At 45.7% G+C, this 21,189-nt stretch overlaps 1 protein-coding gene across 1 annotated transcript in view; it reads left to right on the top strand.

Moving 5' to 3' along the window:
* Positions 1-7,987: 7,987 nt before the first annotated feature.
* dhx8 (DEAH (Asp-Glu-Ala-His) box polypeptide 8) overlaps positions 7,988-21,189 on the top strand; it is a 32,928-nt gene continuing 19,726 nt past the window's right edge. Inside the window, exons 1-5 of the mRNA XM_028819753.2 lie at positions 7,988-8,362; positions 8,631-8,716; positions 17,870-17,942; positions 18,035-18,126; positions 18,226-18,341. Coding sequence (XP_028675586.2) covers positions 8,254-8,362; positions 8,631-8,716; positions 17,870-17,942; positions 18,035-18,126; positions 18,226-18,341 — 476 coding nt within the window. The 5' untranslated portion in view covers positions 7,988-8,253. The remainder of the gene's footprint in view (positions 8,363-8,630; positions 8,717-17,869; positions 17,943-18,034; positions 18,127-18,225; positions 18,342-21,189) is intronic.

Here is a 21,189-nt window from a genome sequence, read left to right as displayed (position 1 = left end):
AATTAAAGTGACATCCCCCCTCCTCCACTACAATTAGACATAAAACGCAGCCACGTTATAAAAGAACACTGCATGATGAAGATCTGGAAATGTAAAAAGATACCCCCACAGTAAAGTGAAAAGAAACAGAGCCCCCCCAGGCTGAAGACACGGAGGAGCCACTTAATGTAGAGCTACATAAGGCCTCCACTGGGGTGTCCTTTACAAATATTAAATTATAATAATAAAGGAGGGCTGCTCCCCTCATTAAAGGTGGGCAATCGTAACATAAAATGTCACCTCCCTCAGCATAATCCTGTGGTGAAAAATGACAAGGCTTGATCCTTCTCTAGAATGGGGGGCAATTAAATAGGGACCCCCCCCACCCACACATACTCCACCTGGTATCTTCCCCAACATGGTTTAGTGATTGGAATGAACTTGAGAGACCCTGCATGGTTTGGGGGCCCCACCAGCTGGCACCTTGTCACTGCCATCCAGTCAGGCTTGGCTCCATGGGGGCCATTTAGCTGGACAAAGCCCCCCCCCCTACTGTTGGGTATACAGTTACTTGGTTGATTTCTGGGATTTTACCCACCCCCCCAGTATTCAGATGCCCCCCTCTTACTATCTGGTCTGGAGTGTCGGACTGCCCCCTTGCACTCCCCCCCCCCCCCATATACACATTGTCCTTTCTTGACTGGATACCCCAGTGGACCTCTGCTGTCTTGTGAGGTCTCCATTTGGGATCCTGGTGGGACACAGTGAGCAGGTCCACGGTGGTCTGTCTCCAGCACCCAGGTGAGCCACACGCCACAGGGCAGACATTAAAGGGCACTCATTGTGTGAGGGGCTGCTGGGTGGTGTGGGGTCTTCTGTTTGTGTGTTTTAAGGGAACTTTTCGTTTGGAATGGATTTTAACACCCTGAATTAGCTACTTAATGGCCCCAAAAGCCACATTCCTGATGCTTGTGTGCCCCTCTGATTTGGACAGAACTTTAAATATCTGTCCAGCTCCCCCTCCCCCCCATACCCCCCCCCCACACCCCTCCAATCTTTTGGTTTGTTTCTTCTTTCCCTGCTCTAATAAAAGTGACACAGCGCCGGCCGTTACTATGATGGACGCGCTGACCCCAAGCCCTTTACTTCTGCTCGCCTAATTAACATCAATGGATTTAATCAAGCAAGAGGTCACAAAGATCAAGAGGTCATCGACAAGAGAGGCAGAAGTGGCCATCGGGGAAAGGCTGTTGGGACAATTCGCTTTCGTTCAGCCTTTCCTGGTCTGGTCGGACGTGGCAGTTTAAGAAAACAAAATTAAAAAGCGTAACGGAAGGAGGGTTTGGCGCCATCTGCCGGTAGGAAAAATGCGTTCCTCCAACGTGGAAACGCCGCAGCTCTCCGTATCAGTGGTGCTGGAGCGCCCCCTACAGTGTCCCCGATTTCTCCTTTTAGGTTTAACGCGCAGGGCTTCATGAACGTGGGAGGAAAAGCGGAGGTCTCGGAGGAAATCGAGATGGCTGTACCTGCAGCCCGCAATAGGTGTGATGTCAGTCAGGGAACGCCCTCTGAGTCAGATAACCCCGCCCTCTGTCCCACGCTTATACACCCTAAACACAAGCACAGCATAAGCGGGCATTTGATGGGCATTTCGTGACTGGGGCTGTGGGCTTAAAGTCACTGACCTCACGAGCATTGCAGGCTGCAACTACACTATGGCTTTGGGGGGAATGGGGGGGTGGGCAAACTCCACTTCCACATAGAATGAACATGGAGACTTGTCATGGAAAACGAGATTAAAAAAATATATATATATTATTTAGAAGGTTTATTGAATCTTTGGAGTGTTATGACAAGTAAACTGGTCTGCGTGAATTGATAGCCAGCAGAATAAGGCACTAAACTCAGCCTGATTTCTTGTTTTGTGCTTAAAAAACTTTACCTCTGTTAGGTTTTCTTCTGGGGGCTCCGATTTTAATCTCACAACCCAAAGGTGGACTGACCTCTTAAATGACAGCTTTACGTTTGCCAGGCGGTGGGGGTGCCTCAAGTGGTTGTTAATTATAGCGCCTTCTGCCTTGAGCCCGGCGATTTGGCACCAACGCCAGGGCCGTCTTAATAGTATCATAGGCCCCCTGGCAAAGTAGTGCACTGGGACCCCTGTTTTGATAGCAAAACAGAAACATACATAGGCATCAGAAAAAACGTGGGACCCTTGGCTCATGGGGCAACTGCCCCACGCGTTAGGACAGCCCTGACCGACGCCCCACTGAATCGGGCAAGTGGGTTTTGAAAACGAATGACCTGAGGACAAAACAGCAGCACTAAAGTGCAGGACGTGATATTAACTTAACTTCATGAACTTTGAACTTCACTGCAGGTAGTCGCCTGAATTTCTCTTGATGTTTCATTCAAACGCATAACAAGGAAAATATAATTAAACAACACAGAAGACGACACATGACGCCATCCCAGCATTCTGTGTGGTGGTCCTGATAGGTACATTGCACAAAACACAAATATTGCAGCCACTGGTGGACCTCCATTTTGGGGCCCTGAAGCTTCAGCTGTTCTTCTTGTTCTTTATTTCACTTTATACAGTTTCTTGTATTAGGAATTTGTTTGTTTTCGCATACCCCTTGGGGGGGACAGGGCACAGGGTCAGCCATTGTACAGCACCCCGGCAGCAAGTGCAGGTTAAGGGGGACCGCCCACCCCCTTTGGCAGTAACATGGCTTTGAACCTTCAACCTTTCGGATACCAGCACAGATCCTTAGCCTCAGAGCCACCACTCTGTTAAGGGGGTCCCGTCACAATCAGCAGTGAGCTCTAGGGTTGTTATCTTCTTCATTGAGGTTGTTCCACAACAGATCACCACAAATTTTGAAAACATGCAGCCACTAAATCTCAGATTTCGATTAAAACTGCTGTACCAAATTACACAATATTCTTCTTCTTCTTCTTATTAACTAGCCGTCCCCCATGGCTCTGCCCGCGGAGTAGTGAAACAGGACAAACTTTGAAAATCAATAAAAAAACAGGTATCGCCAGCTAGGCGGAGGTGAGGTGCGCTTCAACACATGGCACGAGGTAGAGCGACTCAAACGGAGGCTGGCATGTGAGTGAGGAGGGTCCCGCCCGGCTCCCCACTCCTGTTGTCACACTCCCCCCCACCCCTCGGCCAGTAGCCTCTCTCTCAGATTAGCACAAATATGTCACTCCTGCAAGCGAACTCGGATTCTTACCACAATGAGAGAAGTTGCAAAATCAACTGGAATGTTCAAGAAAATTCTAGAAAAAAACCTGATCAAAATCCGTGAAGTAGTTCTCTTGTGAAAAGTGGACAGACATACAGACAGACAGATGATGGATTTTATATTGTGGACACTAGAGGCGCTGTTGCCCCATTAAACCCACCCGACAGACGTCCAGGACACATGTTAAAAGCATCAAGGAGATTCTTTAATAATAATTCTTCAATAAAGTGCACAAAGCACCGCACACTCCACAATTCTTCCAATAATAATACAATAATAATCAATAATACAATCCTCCACTCCCAACAGCTCTGTTCCTCTACCACCCAACTCCGGCTCTCTTGCTGGTATTCCCAGAGTCTTTTAAATAGTCCATGACCCAGAAGTGTTCCTTCTCCGGGTCAAACGTCACATCATCCTTCAAGTATCCCGGAAGTACTGTGGCTTCCATCGTCGTGACTCCGAAGTTGTTGTACCAATAATAGTCCCCGGGTTCTTGGTGAGCTCCCCCTGGTGGCACCCACGGCATCCAACAGGGCTGACGAAATGGACTCCATGTCCCGTGACGCCCTAAGGGAATCGGTGGAACCATTTCCGCCTAGTAAAGCTGCCATCTAGCATCCTGGGGGATGCAGTGCCCTGAAAAGGCTACTTTTCCTCCTTTCCCTCTTTTGAGGGACGTCCCGGCCAGACTGAAACGCCGACCGTCCATCACAATATATTGAGATTATTGTTGTAAAAACTCTTCTCATGCAGTAAACTTTTAAACTATATGGACTAATGTCGCTTCTGGGGCCCCTCCAGGATTTGGAGCCCTGCAGTTTAAGCTTCAATAGTTTCAAAGGAGATCGACCCCACTAAGCCACCCCAACCCCGGCAGATTACAAACCCCAGGCAGCCATCGCCGCTTCTCTTCTGGACGAGCTGAATGTGTTCGCCAACAGGGGCAGTCGGCCTGTGTGGGCCCCGCAGCGCTGCAGGACTCAACTCCGACGCTCCTCCTGTGGATGACGTGAAGAGGCATTTCTTCTGACTCCACATCTGCCACGTAGATCTTAGGGCGCGCTCCAAACACCAGTTGTGACCGGCCTTAGGTGCTGTCTTCACTGACATTTTCAACATTTCTCTGAGAGAGTCACCTGTGCCCATTTGCTTTAAGAACGAATCCATTGTCCCCGTCCCGAACAAGATTAGAGTGGACTGCCTTATGGACAAGTGTGCCTTAATGCCATAGTCATGAAGTGCCTTGACAGGGTGGTGCTGGGGTACATGAAGGACCCTCCTCCAATTTGCCTACCACCACATCAGGTCCATTGAGGGGGCCATATCTATGGCACTTTGTACCATGCTGTCTCATCTGGAGAATTGCTATGCCAGGTTGCTTTTGGTGGGCGACAGCTCAGCATTTAATGCGGCTCATCACTAAGCTCCTGGATCTAAAGTTCCGCTTCTCAACTGTGCAGTTGGGTCCTGGATTTCCTTACCAGTGGCCCACCAGCATGTGTATATCAGAGTGGACACATTTCGTCCACCATCACCATTAATACTGGCACCCCGCCGGGTAGCGTGCTGAGCCCTCTGCTCTACTCCCTCTTCACATACGACTGCACATCCAAGTGCAGCTCCAATACCACAGTCAAGCTGGCTGATGGCACTGCCACCGTCGGTCTGATCAGTGAGGACGACGGGACGGCCCTACAGAGAGAGGAGGTCAGAATGGTGCTGAGACACCAGACTCACCCTCAACATTAGAACAAACTAAGGAGCTGATTGCGGCCTTCTGCAAGGAGGTGACAGATTGTACCCCCCATTTATATCAGAGGAGGTGCTGACTCTCACGGATGACCTGGTCAGCTCATGTCACACTGCAGCTGTGGAGACAAACACTCACCAACACCTCTTCTTCTTTAGGCCTGGATGTCACCTACAACCTTGAGCAGCTTCGACAGACGTGCTGTTGAGTCCATCCTTGCAGGAGGCGTCACATGCTGGTATGGCAGCGGCTCAGCTCAGGACCCCAGAGCTCTGTAGTGTGTGGTGAAAAAGCACAGCACATCATGGGGGCACACAGCTCTCTGTGATCCATGATGGCAGCGCCACTCACTGTCCCCAGAAAGAGAAGAGCATCAGGCGGGACCCCAGTCACCCTGCTTTGCCATTTTATAGCCTCCTGCCCTCTGGGAAGCTCCTGAAATCCATCTAGATGTGGACCCGCTGGTTCTTGAACAGTTTCTACCCAACCCTGATAAGACTCTTGAATGATCTTGCCTCAGACGTCATTCTGTGTCACTGTCACTTGCCCTTTGTTTGTGCTTATTGGTGTTTCATGCCTTCAGTCAGCGAGGGCACACACAAGTAGACATTGCTTGGTGCACACAACTCGTACATCTGACACTAAATGAATGGATCCTTGAATTGTTCCATCTTAAAAATTTTGGGAAATGAAAGTGTTTTCTGTATTTCTAGTAGGACTGACTACTGCAGTGTGGTGTTCACTGGGTGATCAAACTGTTCCTTATAAGCCTCCAGTTAACTGCTGCAAGAATTATTACAAGAACAAGAAAACACAGACACATAACTCCAGTTCTTAATTCCTTACACTGCCTCCCAGTTAAGTTCAGGGCAGATTTCAAAATCCTCCTTTTAACATATAAAGCCTTAAATGGCCGAGGTCCGGCTTACTTGTCTGAACTTATCATGACTTACAAACCTGAGCGCACATTAAGATCTCAAGATGCCTGCCTGCTTAGGATCTCAAGGATTAATAAAATAACAGTGGGAAGTCGAGCTTTTAGTTACAGGACCCCCTAAACTGTGGACTGGTCTGCCTGCTACTATAAGAGATGCCCCTCAGGTCTCAGGCTGAAGACTTACCACTTCAGTTTAGCACACCCTGACTAGAGCTGCTGATTAACTGTTCAGACTGTGTCTCTGTTGTTAGTCGTTAGCACTAAAACATAAGTAATATGATAGTTAGAATTTGTTACTCACCCTCACCTATTTTGTTTCTCTTCTCGGTACTCAAATGTGGCACTTGGTGCCACTGCCCACCTACCTGGCACTTGGTGCCACTGCCCACCTGCCCAGTTGTTTTGCCTGCCTAAGGTAAAGTCATCTCTGATGGAGGATTACAAGAATTGTCGGGTAGAGGGGTCCTTTCATCGGATTGGCTGGCCCAGTGCTGACTCAGATGTTGAATGGCCAATAGGGGGAGGCAACTTGATGGCCGAGGTCTCCAGGACTCTGAAAAAATCCAAATCCTATTATGGGATATCATCTAGTTCTGCTCTGTAATTGTAATATTTCTATTGCACTATTGTATTATATTGAGGATTACTTCTGTTCTGGGTGGCGCAGTGGGTAGCGCTGCTGCCTCACAGTTGGGAGACCTGGAGACCTGAGGTTCACTTCCCGGGTCCTCCCTGCGTGGAGTTTGCATGTTCTCCCCGTGTCTGCGTGGGTTTCCTCCCACAGTCCAAAGACATGCAGGTTAGGTGGATTGGCGATTCTAAATTGGCCCTAGTGTGTGCTTGGTGTGTGGGTGTGTTTGTGTGTGTCCTGCGGTGGGTTGGCACCCTGCCCGGGACTGGTTCCTGCCTTGTGCCCTGTGTTGGCTGGGATTGGCTCCAGCAGACCCCCGTGACCCTGTGTTCGGATTCAGCGGGTTGGAAAATGGATGGATGGATTACTTCTGTTTCTGTTCTGTATATTGTGTTGTATTGACCCCCCTTATTTTATGACACCCACTGCACACCGAACCTACCTGGAAAGGGGTCTCTCTTTGAATTGCCTTTCCTGAGGTTCCTTCCGTTTTTTTTTTCCCTACAAGGGTTTTTTTGGGGAGTTTTTCCTTGTCTTCTTAGAGAGTCAAAGCTTTTGGGGGGCTGTCAAAAGGCAGGGCTTTCCTTTGCGGCACTTCGTGTGTGATTTTGGGCTATATAAAAATAAATTGTATTGCATTGTTTTGTAAGTCAAAGGTAGAATTGAACTCGCGCCCAGTACTACATCGAGTAAGTCCTTATAAAATAAACAGAGAAAAAATGAACGGATAGTCTTTCAAAGTGAAATAAAAATCATAAGAAAGTCATGACAACAACAACAACAACAACAACAATCAGCGCGGGTGGCACGGTGGCGCAGTGGGTAGCGCTGTTGCCTCGCAGTTGGGAGACCTGGGGACCTGGGTTCACTTCCTGGGTCCTCCCTGCGTGGAGTTTGCATGTTCTCCCTGTGTCTGCGTGGGTTTCCTCCAGGTGCTCCGGTTTCCTCCCACAGTCCAAAGACATACAGGTTAGGTGGATTGGCGATTCTAAATTGGCCCTAGTGTGTGCTGGGTGTGTTGGTGTGTGTCCTTCGGTGGGTTGGCACCCTGCCCTGGATTGGTTCCTGCCTTGTGCCCTGTGTTGGCTGGGATTGGCTCCAGCAGACTCCAGCAGACTCCCGTGACCCTGTGTTCGGATTCAGCGGGTTGGAAAATGGATGGATGGATGGATGGATAATCAGCGCAAGCGGCTCTATTGTTTTCAACGCACAATACGCCGAATACGAAATGAGGTTGGTCGGAAACGAACGAGCGATTTCGCAAGAGATAATTAAAAATAGTGTAAATATAAACACAAAGCATAAAAATAACATAAAATGGAATTTTCGTGATAATAAGATTTGTCATGTAAGATCGTTTTTTATTATTGCAAATAAAAATAATAAAACAGACAAGAGTTGAAGATGACGTCATTTTCAGCGGGGTCAAGGGTCAGAGTGTTTTCCCAAGATGGCTGCCGTGGTCGGAGTGTGTTGCCGTCTTGTTTTTATTTCTGTGTTTTTGTGAAGTGGCTACGTTTTGCGGTTTTAGGTGGTCAGCTTCTGCAGTGGAAGTTACGGCTGACTGAGGCGACATTTCGGTGCCGGGCCTTTGAAGGTGGCGACGTGTGGCACCGAGTCTAGTTTTTTTTTTTTTTTTTTAAACAAGCTTTCTTTTGGATTTATTAATTATCAGGGTTGACAGTAAGAGTAAATTATGGCTGACATCGGAGCTGATGAGCTCCGGAAGCTGGAGTACTTGTCGCTGGTGTCCAAGGTGTGCACGGAGCTGGATAATCACTTGGGTATTAACGATAAAGATATGGGTAAGTTGGCGAATCCGACCGGGGAGAGGCGAGGAGGCGGCGGCGGAGTGGCGCTGAGCTCCGGCCGGCGGTCCCGCGTCTCTGTTCGCCGAGCCTCGGTTGTTACCTAAAAAACAATGTAAGGGTTCTAAGAGTTCGTGTTTGCTCTCCCCTGTTGATCCACAACAGCTGCATTTCCGTGTCTTACGTTGGCATAAACTCGACATTGGACATGAAGCAGAAGTTCACTTTAAACTGACGGCCGGGATGTTTTGTTGTTTTTTCACAGCGGAGTTTGTGATCAGCCTGGCGGAGAAGAACCCGAACGTCGATTCTTTCAAATTTGCCCTTCTGAAGAATGGCGGGGAGTTTACAGTAAGTTGACGCCGTTTGTGTTGTGATTCCGTGATGTGTCTGGACGGTCCTGTGCTTTTGTGAAGGAAGAGGAAGCAAGAAAGACCGAACTCGTCTCGTAAACGCAGGTCTCCTCCTCATCCTCCTCCTTCCAAAAGTGGCCTCATGACGGGAATGCCAAATACGCGACAAATGGGGCCGATAAACCAAAGCTGTGGTTCTGGCATCTGCCGCACCTCTTTAAGGACTTGGGCTCACTTTCTGGCGCAGTCCTTGGCACTGTGTGCAGGTTTCGTGTTCTCCCTTTGCTTGAGTTTTCTTCAGGTAGGCAGGCTGTAAAAACTGGGCCGTACTTGGCACATGCACAACTGTCATGGGCAACTCTTTACATGTCCCCAAGGCAAAATTTGGCATTTTACTGAACCTCAATTTAAAAACAAAAAAATAGACAAGGTAAGACTGCTATATGGTTGAAAGACATGGATGCTGTCCAGTGACCTGAGATGATGGCTGGACTCCTTCATATGTGTCTCTTCGGAGAATCCTTGGGTACCACTGGTTTGACTTTGTGTTGCTCATGGGGTCCCGAATGAGGCACATGACCTGCATTGTGAGGGAGCGTCAGTTAACAGCACTACGACCATGCGGTGCCATTACCCGAGGGTGATCGGGCTCATTGTTGAGGACCCAAGTGGCTGGACCAGGCCAAAGGGTCAGCCACGTAACACCTGGCAGCGGCAGATTGAGGGTCATTTCTTGGGGGAGGGACTGGACCACGTGTCTGCCAACCAGGATCCTGAGCTGTTTCGTCGTGTGGTGGGTGTACCACTGCCTGCTCCCCCAACCTGTATTAGCATAATCTGCCCCCCCATGATCATATGCAAATTCCTTGTATATTAAACAAGAACAGTTGACTCGCATATTTGACATATTCGGTTATGTGCTGCAATTTAAATGGTTAATGCCTAAATCTTCTCAGTTGTGATAGAAATTTTATTTTTCCTTCCCTGATGGAGGTCCATAGAGGGCTACACCTCAACTAAAGGATCTAAAGTAGCATCAGGCTCACAGTCATGTAGGGACTTGGGTATCATTTTAGACTCTGTGTGAAATTTGTCCTTTTTTCAAACCGTCTGGGAGTGTCTCGTAGAGCAGCGTTTCTCAACCTTTAAGTATTTGTGACCCGAGTTTTCATAAGTTTTAATCGCGCCCCCCTAATGTTTTTTTGAAACCCTAATAAAATGTATTCCTATATTTTTTGCTGCGATACACCGCTACAAGTTTAAAATTTTCCTAAGAATAGTGAAATTACACCACATATGGCAACATTCGCGCCCCCTTTTTTTGCTACTTCGGGAGGCGCGCCCCACGGTTTGAGAACCGCTGTCTTAGAGAATGAGGACCACCAGTGTGAAAATGCCTATACTCTTCATGGAGATTTATTGGGGAATGTTCCGTTTTTATTGTAATATATCTCAAGTATAACATACCATGCATCAATTTTTGAAATTTTAAAGAAGTTATTGGTGAATTTTTAACTTGTCTGTGAGTTAGTAGCACGTTTTCTGTAATTTTTTTTTTTTTTTTGTTGTTGTTGCTTGCATATGAGAGCATAGAATGTCTGTGCCTGATCTGTACAATCGTTGTTCCCCTTGTGTTATTTCAGGCTTCCTCAGCGCAAATCTTAGTGACTTCCGTGTTTCTCCTGTCACAAATGTTGACATTTGCTGCATTGTAAATGGTACTTGAGGGTAGGGGTCTGGGACTTGGTGGGCTTGGTGGGGGGCTAACCTCTTGGTTGAATTTGCACTTTATTGCAGTCATTTATTCTTTTTGTCACGCAGCTACTGTCGCAAAACAGTGAAGCTTCATGGGATTGAATTCACCGGGCATATCATGGCAGTTCCGCTTTGTGGTGCTGTGTGCATCAGTTTTACTATCCGTGTCAGCGGCTGATGACCAATTCACATTGTCATTGCTATCACTCGATTTGACTTTCAGTTTGTTGTAAAACTGACTTTACAGCCTCTTGTGTTTCATGTTGGAGGCTCCGCCCCACTTATAAATATTGATGAGTTGCCATAAAGTGACACAGCATTGAAGTACAGTATTGTTTTTTGCAGCATGATTTTTTTTTCATCCACTAGATGGCAGCAGAATACTGTCTTGAGTTATCTAGGCTTGACACTATAAAAGCGCATCATAATAATAACTAGGGGGCTCCGTCCCCTGCTCGCTTCGCTCGCCAACCCCTGGTGTTGGGTAATTACAAATAGCGTGATGTATGTATGAGATATAGCAGAGTGTGAAGGTGTAGATCAGTGCTCCGCAACATTTTCTCACCTACGACACACCAAAGTTCTTCCTAGAATTCCGTGGCACGTCAAAAGCTAAAATATATAGCAGTGGCGTAGCTGTTCCACTCCAAGCGCCAGCTATTTAGGGGCGTCCAAACTACGGTACGTTCCTTTTTTTTTGTTCCTTGAAGAGGCACAAAAAAAAAATTCTTTCAGCTTTGGGGCGTCAAATTTTTCACCGCCTCGGGCAACATGATCTCCAGCTATGCCACTGATATATAGATATTAATTTAATACACAAATTTTACAATAATTTTTCATTTTTTATTATAAGTATACATTTATTATAAGTATACATACATAAAAACTATACTATATTTACTTTTATGCAATCTTAATAATTATTATAACATAATGACTGATTAATGTGATACCTGCGCTTGTTTCAATGAACACAAAAGTTTTATATTCGGCTCAATATTTGACAGCGCAACCCGAAGTTCTTGGTCGAGATCTTTTAAGCATGACCGCTTATCATTTTTAATTAACACAAGAGTTGTTTGTCTTTTTTGGCGTAACTGGGATGGTTTGAATTTAGATGGCGATTTAGTTTACTGGGTGCCATTGCCTCGTTTGATAGCTGATCGCCGCAAATGATGCATTGTGGCTTTGGAGCCGTTTCGTCACCACACCACGAGAATCCATATCGAATGTAGTCTTCGTTGTACTTCCTTTTCACAATCTTCTTTGTTTTTTTTTGCAACACTTGTTCTGGGTTCTTCATCATCTGTACGTGAAGACGAATCTTTTCCACGTAACAAATTATCCATATTTAAAGGGGTATAAAACTAAATATGAATCACACGAAGAACGTTAACCATACACAATTCAGCAACACAACTAATAGTAATGAATGATAACTACTGTCGCAAGACAAGTGAATGCGACGTAGCACGACTAATACGTCGGCTTGAATTGAATCTAGGTGAGGGCACGGAGCGCTCTGCCTATCAAAGCATACGACGGAGTTGTCTGGCGACTACGTAGGGCCTACGTCGTAGGCGCCAGGCGATGGGATTTATTATTTCAGAGAAATGACACATAAAATTATGAAACCTTTAAAAGGCTATTTACACGAATATTTCATTGCACGTATTCTCGTTATTGTGTTTCTAAGGAGGACCGTTGAAATATTATTTAGTTAGAAAATTGTCTTATTTGACCGCGTCACACCTGTATCGGCTCAAGGCACACCAGTGTGCCGTGGCACACCGGTTGCGGAGCACTGGTGTAGATGACGCATATAGGAAGCAAAGAATAAACCGCATGGCACAGTGTAAAGATTTATTGGAAAATTTCCTTGTACACAACATTAGTAGTAAAGATGGTGTCTTGTCCTTGAATGAGTTTTCCTTGGCATGGATCATTTATAACCTTAACTATAACGTCAGATGAACGTCGAACTCATGAGAAGGCCACATAAAGTTGTCCATGTCCAAAAACGGGCTCAGAGAGGTAGATGCCAACCTTGTACATGGTTTGTCCTTGTGATTTGTTGATGGTCATGGCAAATGCAGGTTTAATGGGGAACTGTCGCCATTTAAGTGTAAAAGGTAATTCTAGGTCAGAACTTGTAAGGTCAATTCTAGGAATCAGAACAGTATTGTTAGCATGTGATCCTGTAAGAACGTTTGCTTCAATAAAATTGTGTGTCATGGTGTTGACGACTAAACGTGTACCATTGCATAAACCTTGTTTAGTGCTAAGGTTTCTTAATAGCGTGATTATTGTTCCGATATTAAGGTTAAGATTGTGTTGTGGTAATCCGGCTGGGTTAATAGTGTTCAAATATTCTAAGGGGAAATTAAGATGGTGATTGTCGTCATCAGAGTCATCCTTGTCAGAGCTTAGAAAGAGCCGTGCCTCTCCAGGAAGTAATGCAATGACTTGGTTATTTATGTGATCAACATTAATATTTTTTGGATATAATATAGTCCGTTGTGTTAAAAGGGGTATTTGGTCTAATGAGATTGTTGTTCCAAATATCTCCGTAACTAAGTCGTCGCAGATAAAGGCTTGAGGAATTGTAATAATATCTGGGTGAAGTCCATCTGTATTGGTGAGTGTCTCATCTCCCAGTTGTAATAATCAATTGTTATATTCGGGATCTGGACATCACAAGTTTTGTACCAGTTGTATCTTTTGAAAGCAATGCCAAATGTCTGCGTATTTTAAGATGGACTGAACAATAGCTGAGCGCATGGCATGTGGAACAATAGCTAAGCACTGTCTAAAATCTCCTCCTAATAAAAGTATCTTTCCCCCAAAGGGAATATTATTATTCATCAACGTTTGTAGAAGTTTATCAATGGTGTTGAGTAAGTGACTGGACGCCATTGTACATTCATCTATAATTAACAGTTTTGCAAGACGGATGTCACGTGCATTGTTACTGTTCATTTTCATAGTGGATACCGATGTTTCTGTGATTGGGAGCGGTATTTTGAATAAGGAGTGACATGCGTTTTTGGAGCCAAGACATGTTTTCTGCTGCGGTTTCAGAAGCGCGTTGTAGGCGCCGACGTGTATTGTTTTTTTTAATGCGGGTTCGTGTTTGTGGTTCCGTTACTCGAGCTGTATCGTTTTGTACCCGTGATCATGCATTCATGACTTGTTTGTTCTTTATCGTTAGTAATATGGATAAGTAATAAGGAGGATCGCACTCACTGTTAATATGGAGCCTTTTCTGTGGTTGTACGGTTAATAGTGCATCATTGTAATGAGATTCACCTATGCTGTATAGTTTGAACGTGTTTAGATAACGTATGTTTAATATGGACTGTTCGTTTCTTCGTATTATTACCCATCAGGTGTCGCGCCTGTATATGTATTGTAGTCCGGTCTCTTGTTGTTTATGTATGACGTCGTTTGTCGGCATGCGTCTTTTTAGAAGTGCGTGGAATGTGCTGTATAGTCTGTACGTTGATTTCAGATGTGAGTTGTAGGCGAATGCTTCTATCGTAGTATCTGCCGTTTTCCGAAACACAAATCTCTTTCTGTAATATGTTGGGTTTGATGTGTGACCCTTTGAGGACTCTTGTAGTCTGTCCCGTTTAACTGTGTTGTGGGGGTGTGAGTCCTCTTTTTCAGTACTATCTTGGGCTTGATTTGTGAAGTTTTGTAGACTCCTTAGACTGTCCCGTTTCACTGTTAGGCGGGGATAATCTGATTCGAATATGTTGTGTTGTCCGTATGTGTGGGGTTTTTGTATGATCTCGAGTGTTCGTTTTTGGTTGCTCTTACGTTTTTGAGCCTCAATCTCGGGCTCGATGGGTGACCGTCTGTGGAGTCCGTAGTCTGTCACGTTTCACTTTGGGGTGTGTGTCTGACTCCTCTTTTTTGTGTGATATGGGCGCGTTGCCTCATTTCTTATTTCTGTTAGTGTGTGAAATCCGTAGTCTGTCCCGTTTCGTGTGCTATGTCCATAGTCTGTTCTGTTTCGTGTTCAATGGGCTTTGTGTGGCGCTTGCGTCTGACTCCTTTTTTTTTTTTTGCGTGCTAAGGGCGCGTTGCCTCATTTTTTATTTCTGTTAGTGGAGGGGGGCTTTGTGTGTCGTGGGTCTGAATCCTCTTTTTTGTGTGTGTTCCGTTTCGTGTGCTATGGGCTTCGTGTGGCGCTGTGTGCCATGGGTTTGTGTGTCGCCTGCGTCTGACTCCTTTTTTTTTTTGTGTGCTATGGGCGCGGCGCCTAATTTCTTATTTTCCGTTGCTTGGAGGGGGGCTTTGTGTGGCGCCTGCGCACTACGTCTTTTGCGTCCACGGCCCATTTCCCTGCGTCCATATCCGGTTTACCATTCTCGTTTAGTAATATGGATAATAATAATAATGCATTTTATTTATAGGGCACTTTACATTAGCAGTAAATCTCAAAAGTGCTACATAAAAAGTTTTAAACAAAGGCAAAGCAAGATAAAAACAGATATAACAACAATAATTAGAGCATTCTTTTTAATAAACTTTCCTAAATAGAAAAGTCGTTAGCTGTTTTTTAAACCAGCCCACAATCTGCTGTGTTCTCAAGTTCTCATTCCAGAGCCGTGGAGCAGCGGCCACAAAGGCTCGGTCTCCCATTGTATGTCGTTAGGTCACAGGGGGCCGAAGGTGTTTAGGTATTTGCAAAACGGAGGTTTCTTGCAGTGGATTGTAGTTCAAGGAGTTCTTTAAGGTATTGTGGAGCATTTCCATGAATACACTGGTGAGTAAACAGTTTGTATTCAATACGGAGGTGAATAGGGAGCCAATGAAGTGATCGAAGGATTGGTGAAATGTGTTCATATTTCCGCACCCTCATCAGGATTCTTGCAGCACTATTTTGAATTTGTTGGAGCTTTTGAAGGCTCTTGTTGGGTGCCCCGATGAGGAGTGCATTACAATAATCCAGACTGGAGGAGATAAAGGCATGAACCAGCTTTTCAGCATCACAGAGGGAGAGGTAGGGACGGAGTTTGGGTATGTTTTGGAGATGAAGGAATGCAATTTTACAAAGGTGATGGACATGTGTATCAAATGTCAGATGGCAGTCTAACTTGACACCCAGATTTGTAACAGAAGGGGAGAGGGTAATGGTTCAGTCAGAAAAGGAAATGTAATTTACTGATAAACGAAGTTGAAACGGGGGGAGGATGGTGGGGGGGGGGGGGGGGGTGTTGCCAGTTAAAAGTGCTTCAGTTTTAGTTCTGTTCAGCTTGAGGAAGTTCGTGGACATCCAGGCCTCAATCTCGTCCAAGCAAGAGGAAAAAGTTGATGGAGGTGTAAGAGATGTTGAATCCAGTCTCGCATAGAGCTGCATATCATCGGCATAGCAATGGGATGAAACTCCATGCTTGCGGATGATGTGACCCAGGGGTAGCATATAGATATTAAAGAGGGTCAGCCCACGGACTGATCCTTGTGGGACCCCACAGATGACAGTGTGGGTATGAGATTTAGCATCCCCCAAGGCCACATACTCAGTCCTGTCTGTAACCACTCCAAAGCATCATTACACATCACCCTGAGTGGGACTCTTAAGTCCTCTACAGCGCATCTTCAACCTGAGCCTGGAACAGGGGAGAGTTCAGAGGCTTTGGAAAACATCTTGCATCACCCCAGTCCCAAAGGTATCGCGTCCTGGTGAGCTGAATGACTTCTGGCCTGTCACCCTGACGTCACATGTGATGAAGACCATGGAGAGGCTGCTGCTTCACCACCTGAGGCCACAGGTCCGTCACGCCCTCGACCCTCTGCAGTTCATATACCAGGAGAAGGTGGGAGCGGAGGATGCCATCATCAATATGCTGCACCGATCCCTCTCCCACTTCGACAGAGGCAGTGGCGCTGTAAGAATTATTTTTCTGGACTTCTCTAGCACCTTCAACACCATCCAACCTCTGCTCCTTATGAACAAGCTAACAGAGATGGGAGTAGATTCATACCTGGTGGCATGGATCGTGGACTATCTTACAGACAGACCTCAGTATGTGCGTCTCGGGAACTGCAGGTCTGACATTGTGGTCAGCAACACAGGAGCGCCGCAGGGGACTGTACTTTCTCCGGTCCTGTTCAGCCTATATACATCGGACTTCCAATACAACTCGGAATCCTGCCACGTGCAAAAGTTCTCTGTTGACACTGCTATCGTGGGCTGCATCAGGAGTGGGCAGGAGGAGGAGTATAGGGACTTAATCAAGGACTTTGTTAAATGGTGTGACTTAAACCACCTACACCCAAACACCAGCAAAAACAAGGAGCTAGTGGTGGATTTTAGGAGGACTAGGCCCCTCACGGACCCCGTGATTATCATAGGTGACTGTGTGCAGATGGTGCAGACCTATAAATAACTGGGAGTGCAGCTGGATGATAAATTGGACTGGACTGCCAATACTGATGCTTTGTGCAAGAGAGGACAGAGCCAACTATACTTTAGAAGTCTGGCGTCCTTCAACATCTGTAATAAGATGCTGCAGATGTTCTATCAGATGGTTGTCGTGAACGCCCTCTTCTATGTGGTGGTGTGCTGGGAAGACAGCATAAAGAAGAGGGACAAACTGGTGAGGAAGGCAGGCTCTATTGTAGGCACGGAGCTGGACAGTTTGACATCCGTGGCAGAGCGACGGGCGCTGAGCAGTCTCCTGTCAATCATGGAGAATCCACTGCATCCACTGAACAGGATCATCTCCAGACAGAGGAGCAGCTTCAGCGACAGACTGAGGAGATCGTTCCTCCCCCAAACTATAAAACGGAGAAGCATTGTGTGGAACTTCAGTTACAGCTTAGTTAATTGTTTCAAGCTTTCCTTGACAAAAGGGATTTCTCTTTTATACATTCGATTTGCCTCTTCTTCAAAACACCTGCCGAGTCGCACACAACCATCTGACATGAGAAGGACTTTAAACAGATTTTAAACCTCTGTCCAGTGGTATGTTAAAGAATTGATTAAGAAATTTGCCATTGACTCCCCACAAGCAGCAGATAGCAGTGGTGTGTCAATTGATGGAATTGTTTATGTTGGAATCTTGTGACTATAAAAGCTGTCTCGGCTCTTTTTTTTTTTTTTTAATGTGATTTTGTAAAATGCTATAAAAAAACCTGTCTTTTATGGGCTCTGCTTATATCTGTCATTGTATTCTCTCCCCAAGTTTTGTTTGAATGTGACCCATTCTTGCACAGATCTTTAACAAACAAAAATGTAATATCTGCCTTTGAAGAATGTGAACAAAAAGTTTAAAATGCCCTCACTCTCACTGTTGATGAAGGCGCAAGATGCATCTGAAGGTTATGCCAGGTCTGCATCTTCTAACTTGTTTTCTCTTCTCTCTCTCTCTCTTTATAATTTCAGGATTCCCTGATCAGCAACTTGTTACGCTTAATCCAGACAATGCGACCACCAGCTAAGCCTTCACAAAGTAAAGGTGGGCATGAGTGAGTGAATGCGTCTGCCACATACTGTAGGGGGCCAGCGTGGCTTCTCTTGACCCTCACCTTTTGTTGTTTTTTTGTTCAGCGGTGGAGACGCCTGTTAAATCCAAACCGGATAAGGACAGGCTCAAGGAGCTCTTCCCAGCCCTCTGCAGGCCAGATAATCCACCAAGCCGGGTAAGAAGATGTGCACTTGAATCTGACGTTGGCCGCAGGCCGTGCTTCAGAAGTGCAGTGTGGACTTTAAGGCCTGTTCTTCTCTTTTTTTGTTCACAGGTTATTCTGGATGATGATGACGTCAAGGTAGCCGCGGATGCCATGAAAGAACTCGAAGCCTTCATGCCCAGTGTGAGTGGAAGTGAGAAAGTGAGCAGCAAAAGCAGCAGACACCGGTAAGGCTCTTTGTCTTCAGGTGACACTTCATACACTTCATGGAAATGATAGCAACAATACAATACAATACATTTTTGTAGAGCCCAAAATCACACAAGAAGTGCCGCAATGGGCTTTAACAGGCCCTGCCTCTTGACAGCCCCCCAGCCTTGACTCTCTAAGAAGACAGGGAAAAACTCCCAAAAAAAAACCTTTTTAGGGAAAAAATGGAAGAAAACCTTGGGAAAGGCAGTTCAGAGAGAGACCCCTTTCCAGGTAGTTGGGCGTGCAGTGGGTGTCAAAAAGAAGGGGGTCATCCATCCATCCATCCATTGTCCAACCCGCTGAATCCGAACACAGGGTCACGGGGGTCTGCTGGAGCCAATCCCAGCCAACACAGAGCACAAGGCAGGAACCAATCCCGGGCAGGGTGCCAACCCACCGCAGGACACACACCAAGCACACACTAGGGCCAATTTAGAATCGCCAATCCACCTAACCTGCATGTCTTTGGACTGTGGGAGGAAACCCACGCAGACACGGGGAGAACATGCAAACTCCACGCAGGGAGGACCTGGGAAGCGAACCCAGGTCTCCTAACTGCGAGGCAGCAGTGCTACCACTGCGCCACCATGCCGCCAAGAAGGGGGTCAATATAATACAATACAATACACAGAAGAAATCCTCCATACAGTATAAAAATAAAAATTTAAATAGCAACGCTGTAAGAATGCTGTCATTTAAGGCAGTGTCACATTAGGTGACTTTTCAAGCGATTTTCAGTCTGAGCCTTCATTTACATAATCTTAGCCCGAACTGTGAAGCCGATCATCTGATGTGACCAACCAGTCTATAAGTGACTGGGATGAAATCAAGCAGGTTTGATTTTCTGTTTTAATAGGTGAGGCGAGAGAGCCGAGGACCAATGTGTGTTCAGCCAGGGGTACAATGCATAGAATGTAGCAATGATGAATGAGGAACACGCGTGTTGTGAACCTGCCAAATTGAAGAGACGCTCATCTGTGTGATGTCTCGTGATTTATATACTAGAACAGAATGGAGAAAGGGCCGAGACTGCAGCTGAACGCACCACAGCCGTTAATCCCACACAGTGCCGGTACAGCGCTGGCTCCATCGAGCAGCACAGGGCTGTGGGCCTTGCAAACTGAACACAAGCTCATCCGTTTGACGTCTTGTATTTCATATGCCGTAACCGAATGGAAAGGAGAAATAAAGAGCAGAGGTTGCTGCTGATCCCACTGCAGCTATGATCTGTTTGGGCAGCACGCTATCAGCTGTCGGATAACGGGGTGAGAACGTCTGTGCTGGAAGATCAGTGCTCAGTCTGTAAATGTGACGTGGGCTGCGATTTTTTTCAGTCGTGTAATTTGACGTCAGCAACTGCGATTGACAGATCTGACAAACTCCACGACAAAAAGTCACGGCATGTAACATTGGCTTTAGTTTACAAGACTGTGCTCCTGTCTTTTCAGAGTAATGTCCTGCATTGGTGCAGCGTTCCGATTGCAAAGTGCATGTGCTTATTTTATTTTTTTAAAATGGAGTAGGGAATTCCATTCCACAATAGAAAACAAACAAAACTAAACAGTTAATATTGAAATGCGACGTGTAGTGCTGGCAATGATCGTGAAATGGGGTGTTGGTGTAACCAAGTAGGTAAATGAAGAGGAGGGAATTCTAAAACAATATGTGGAAAGTGAAATCTTTCTAATATTCAAAGAAATTGAATTAATTAAATTATTTTTAATCTTAGGTGGGTAGGATTGTCGAGCTTTGAACATTAGAGCAATCTGGACGAGAACAGGCCATTCAGCCCAACAAAGCCCACCAGACCTATCCACTTATTTCTTCAAGTCGAATTCTGAAAGTCCCTGAAGTCTTACTGTCCACCACACTACTTGGTCGCTTATTCCAAGTGTCTATCGTTCTTTGTGTAAAGAAAAACTACCTAATGTTTGTGTGAAATTTCCCCTTCACAAGTTTCCAGCTGTGTCCCCGTGTTCTTGATGAAGTCATTTTAAAGTGATCGTCTCGATCCACTGCACTAATTCCCTTCATAATTTTAGACTCTTCAGTCAGGTCTCCTCTTCATCTTCTTTTGTTAAACTGTAAAGGCTCTTTTAATCTTTCCTCATAACTCATCCCCTGTAGCCCTGTAGTCAGCCCAGTTGCTCTTCTCTGGACCTTCCCTTGTGCTGCTATGTCCTTTTTTTTAGCCTGGAGACCCAAACTGCACACAGGACTCAAGATGAGGCCTCACCAGTGTGTTATAAAGGTTGAGCAGAACCTCCTGTGACTTGTACTCCACACATCAAGGCGCTATATAACCTGACATTCTGTTAGCCTTCTTAATGGCTTCTCAACACTGTCGGGAAGTCAATAGCTTAGAGTCCACTATGACTCATAAATCCTTCTCATAAGGTGGACTCTCGATTTTTCTGACCACCCATTGTGTATTCAAACCTCAGATTTTTACTTTTTATGTGTCATTCTTTGCATTTACAGACATTAAATTTCATGTGCCACAAATCTGCCGAAGCCTGTCTGCTGTCCAGATCGTTCTGTAAAGATATAAAGGATTCCAAATTATCTGCTAATCCACCTATCTTGGTATCATCTACAAACTTCACCAGCTTGTTACTTATATTCCTATCATTTCTATTAAAATATTATTTCTAGATATTAAAAATAGCAGCGGCCCCTGCACTGCCCCCTGCTGGTCATCACTCTTAACATCGACCTGTTCTCATGAGGTTCCTCCCACCATCAGCCTCTGCTTCCTGTGTCTGAGCCAATTGTACACCCATCTACAGCCCGCACCCTGAACAGCCACTTCTTTTAATTTGA

This window comes from Erpetoichthys calabaricus, chromosome 14, assembly GCF_900747795.2.
Source record: "Erpetoichthys calabaricus chromosome 14, fErpCal1.3, whole genome shotgun sequence".
NCBI lineage: Eukaryota > Metazoa > Chordata > Cladistia > Polypteriformes > Polypteridae > Erpetoichthys > Erpetoichthys calabaricus.
The sequence above is the reverse complement of the archived record's forward strand: the minus strand, read 5'-3'. Positions and strand labels throughout refer to the sequence as shown.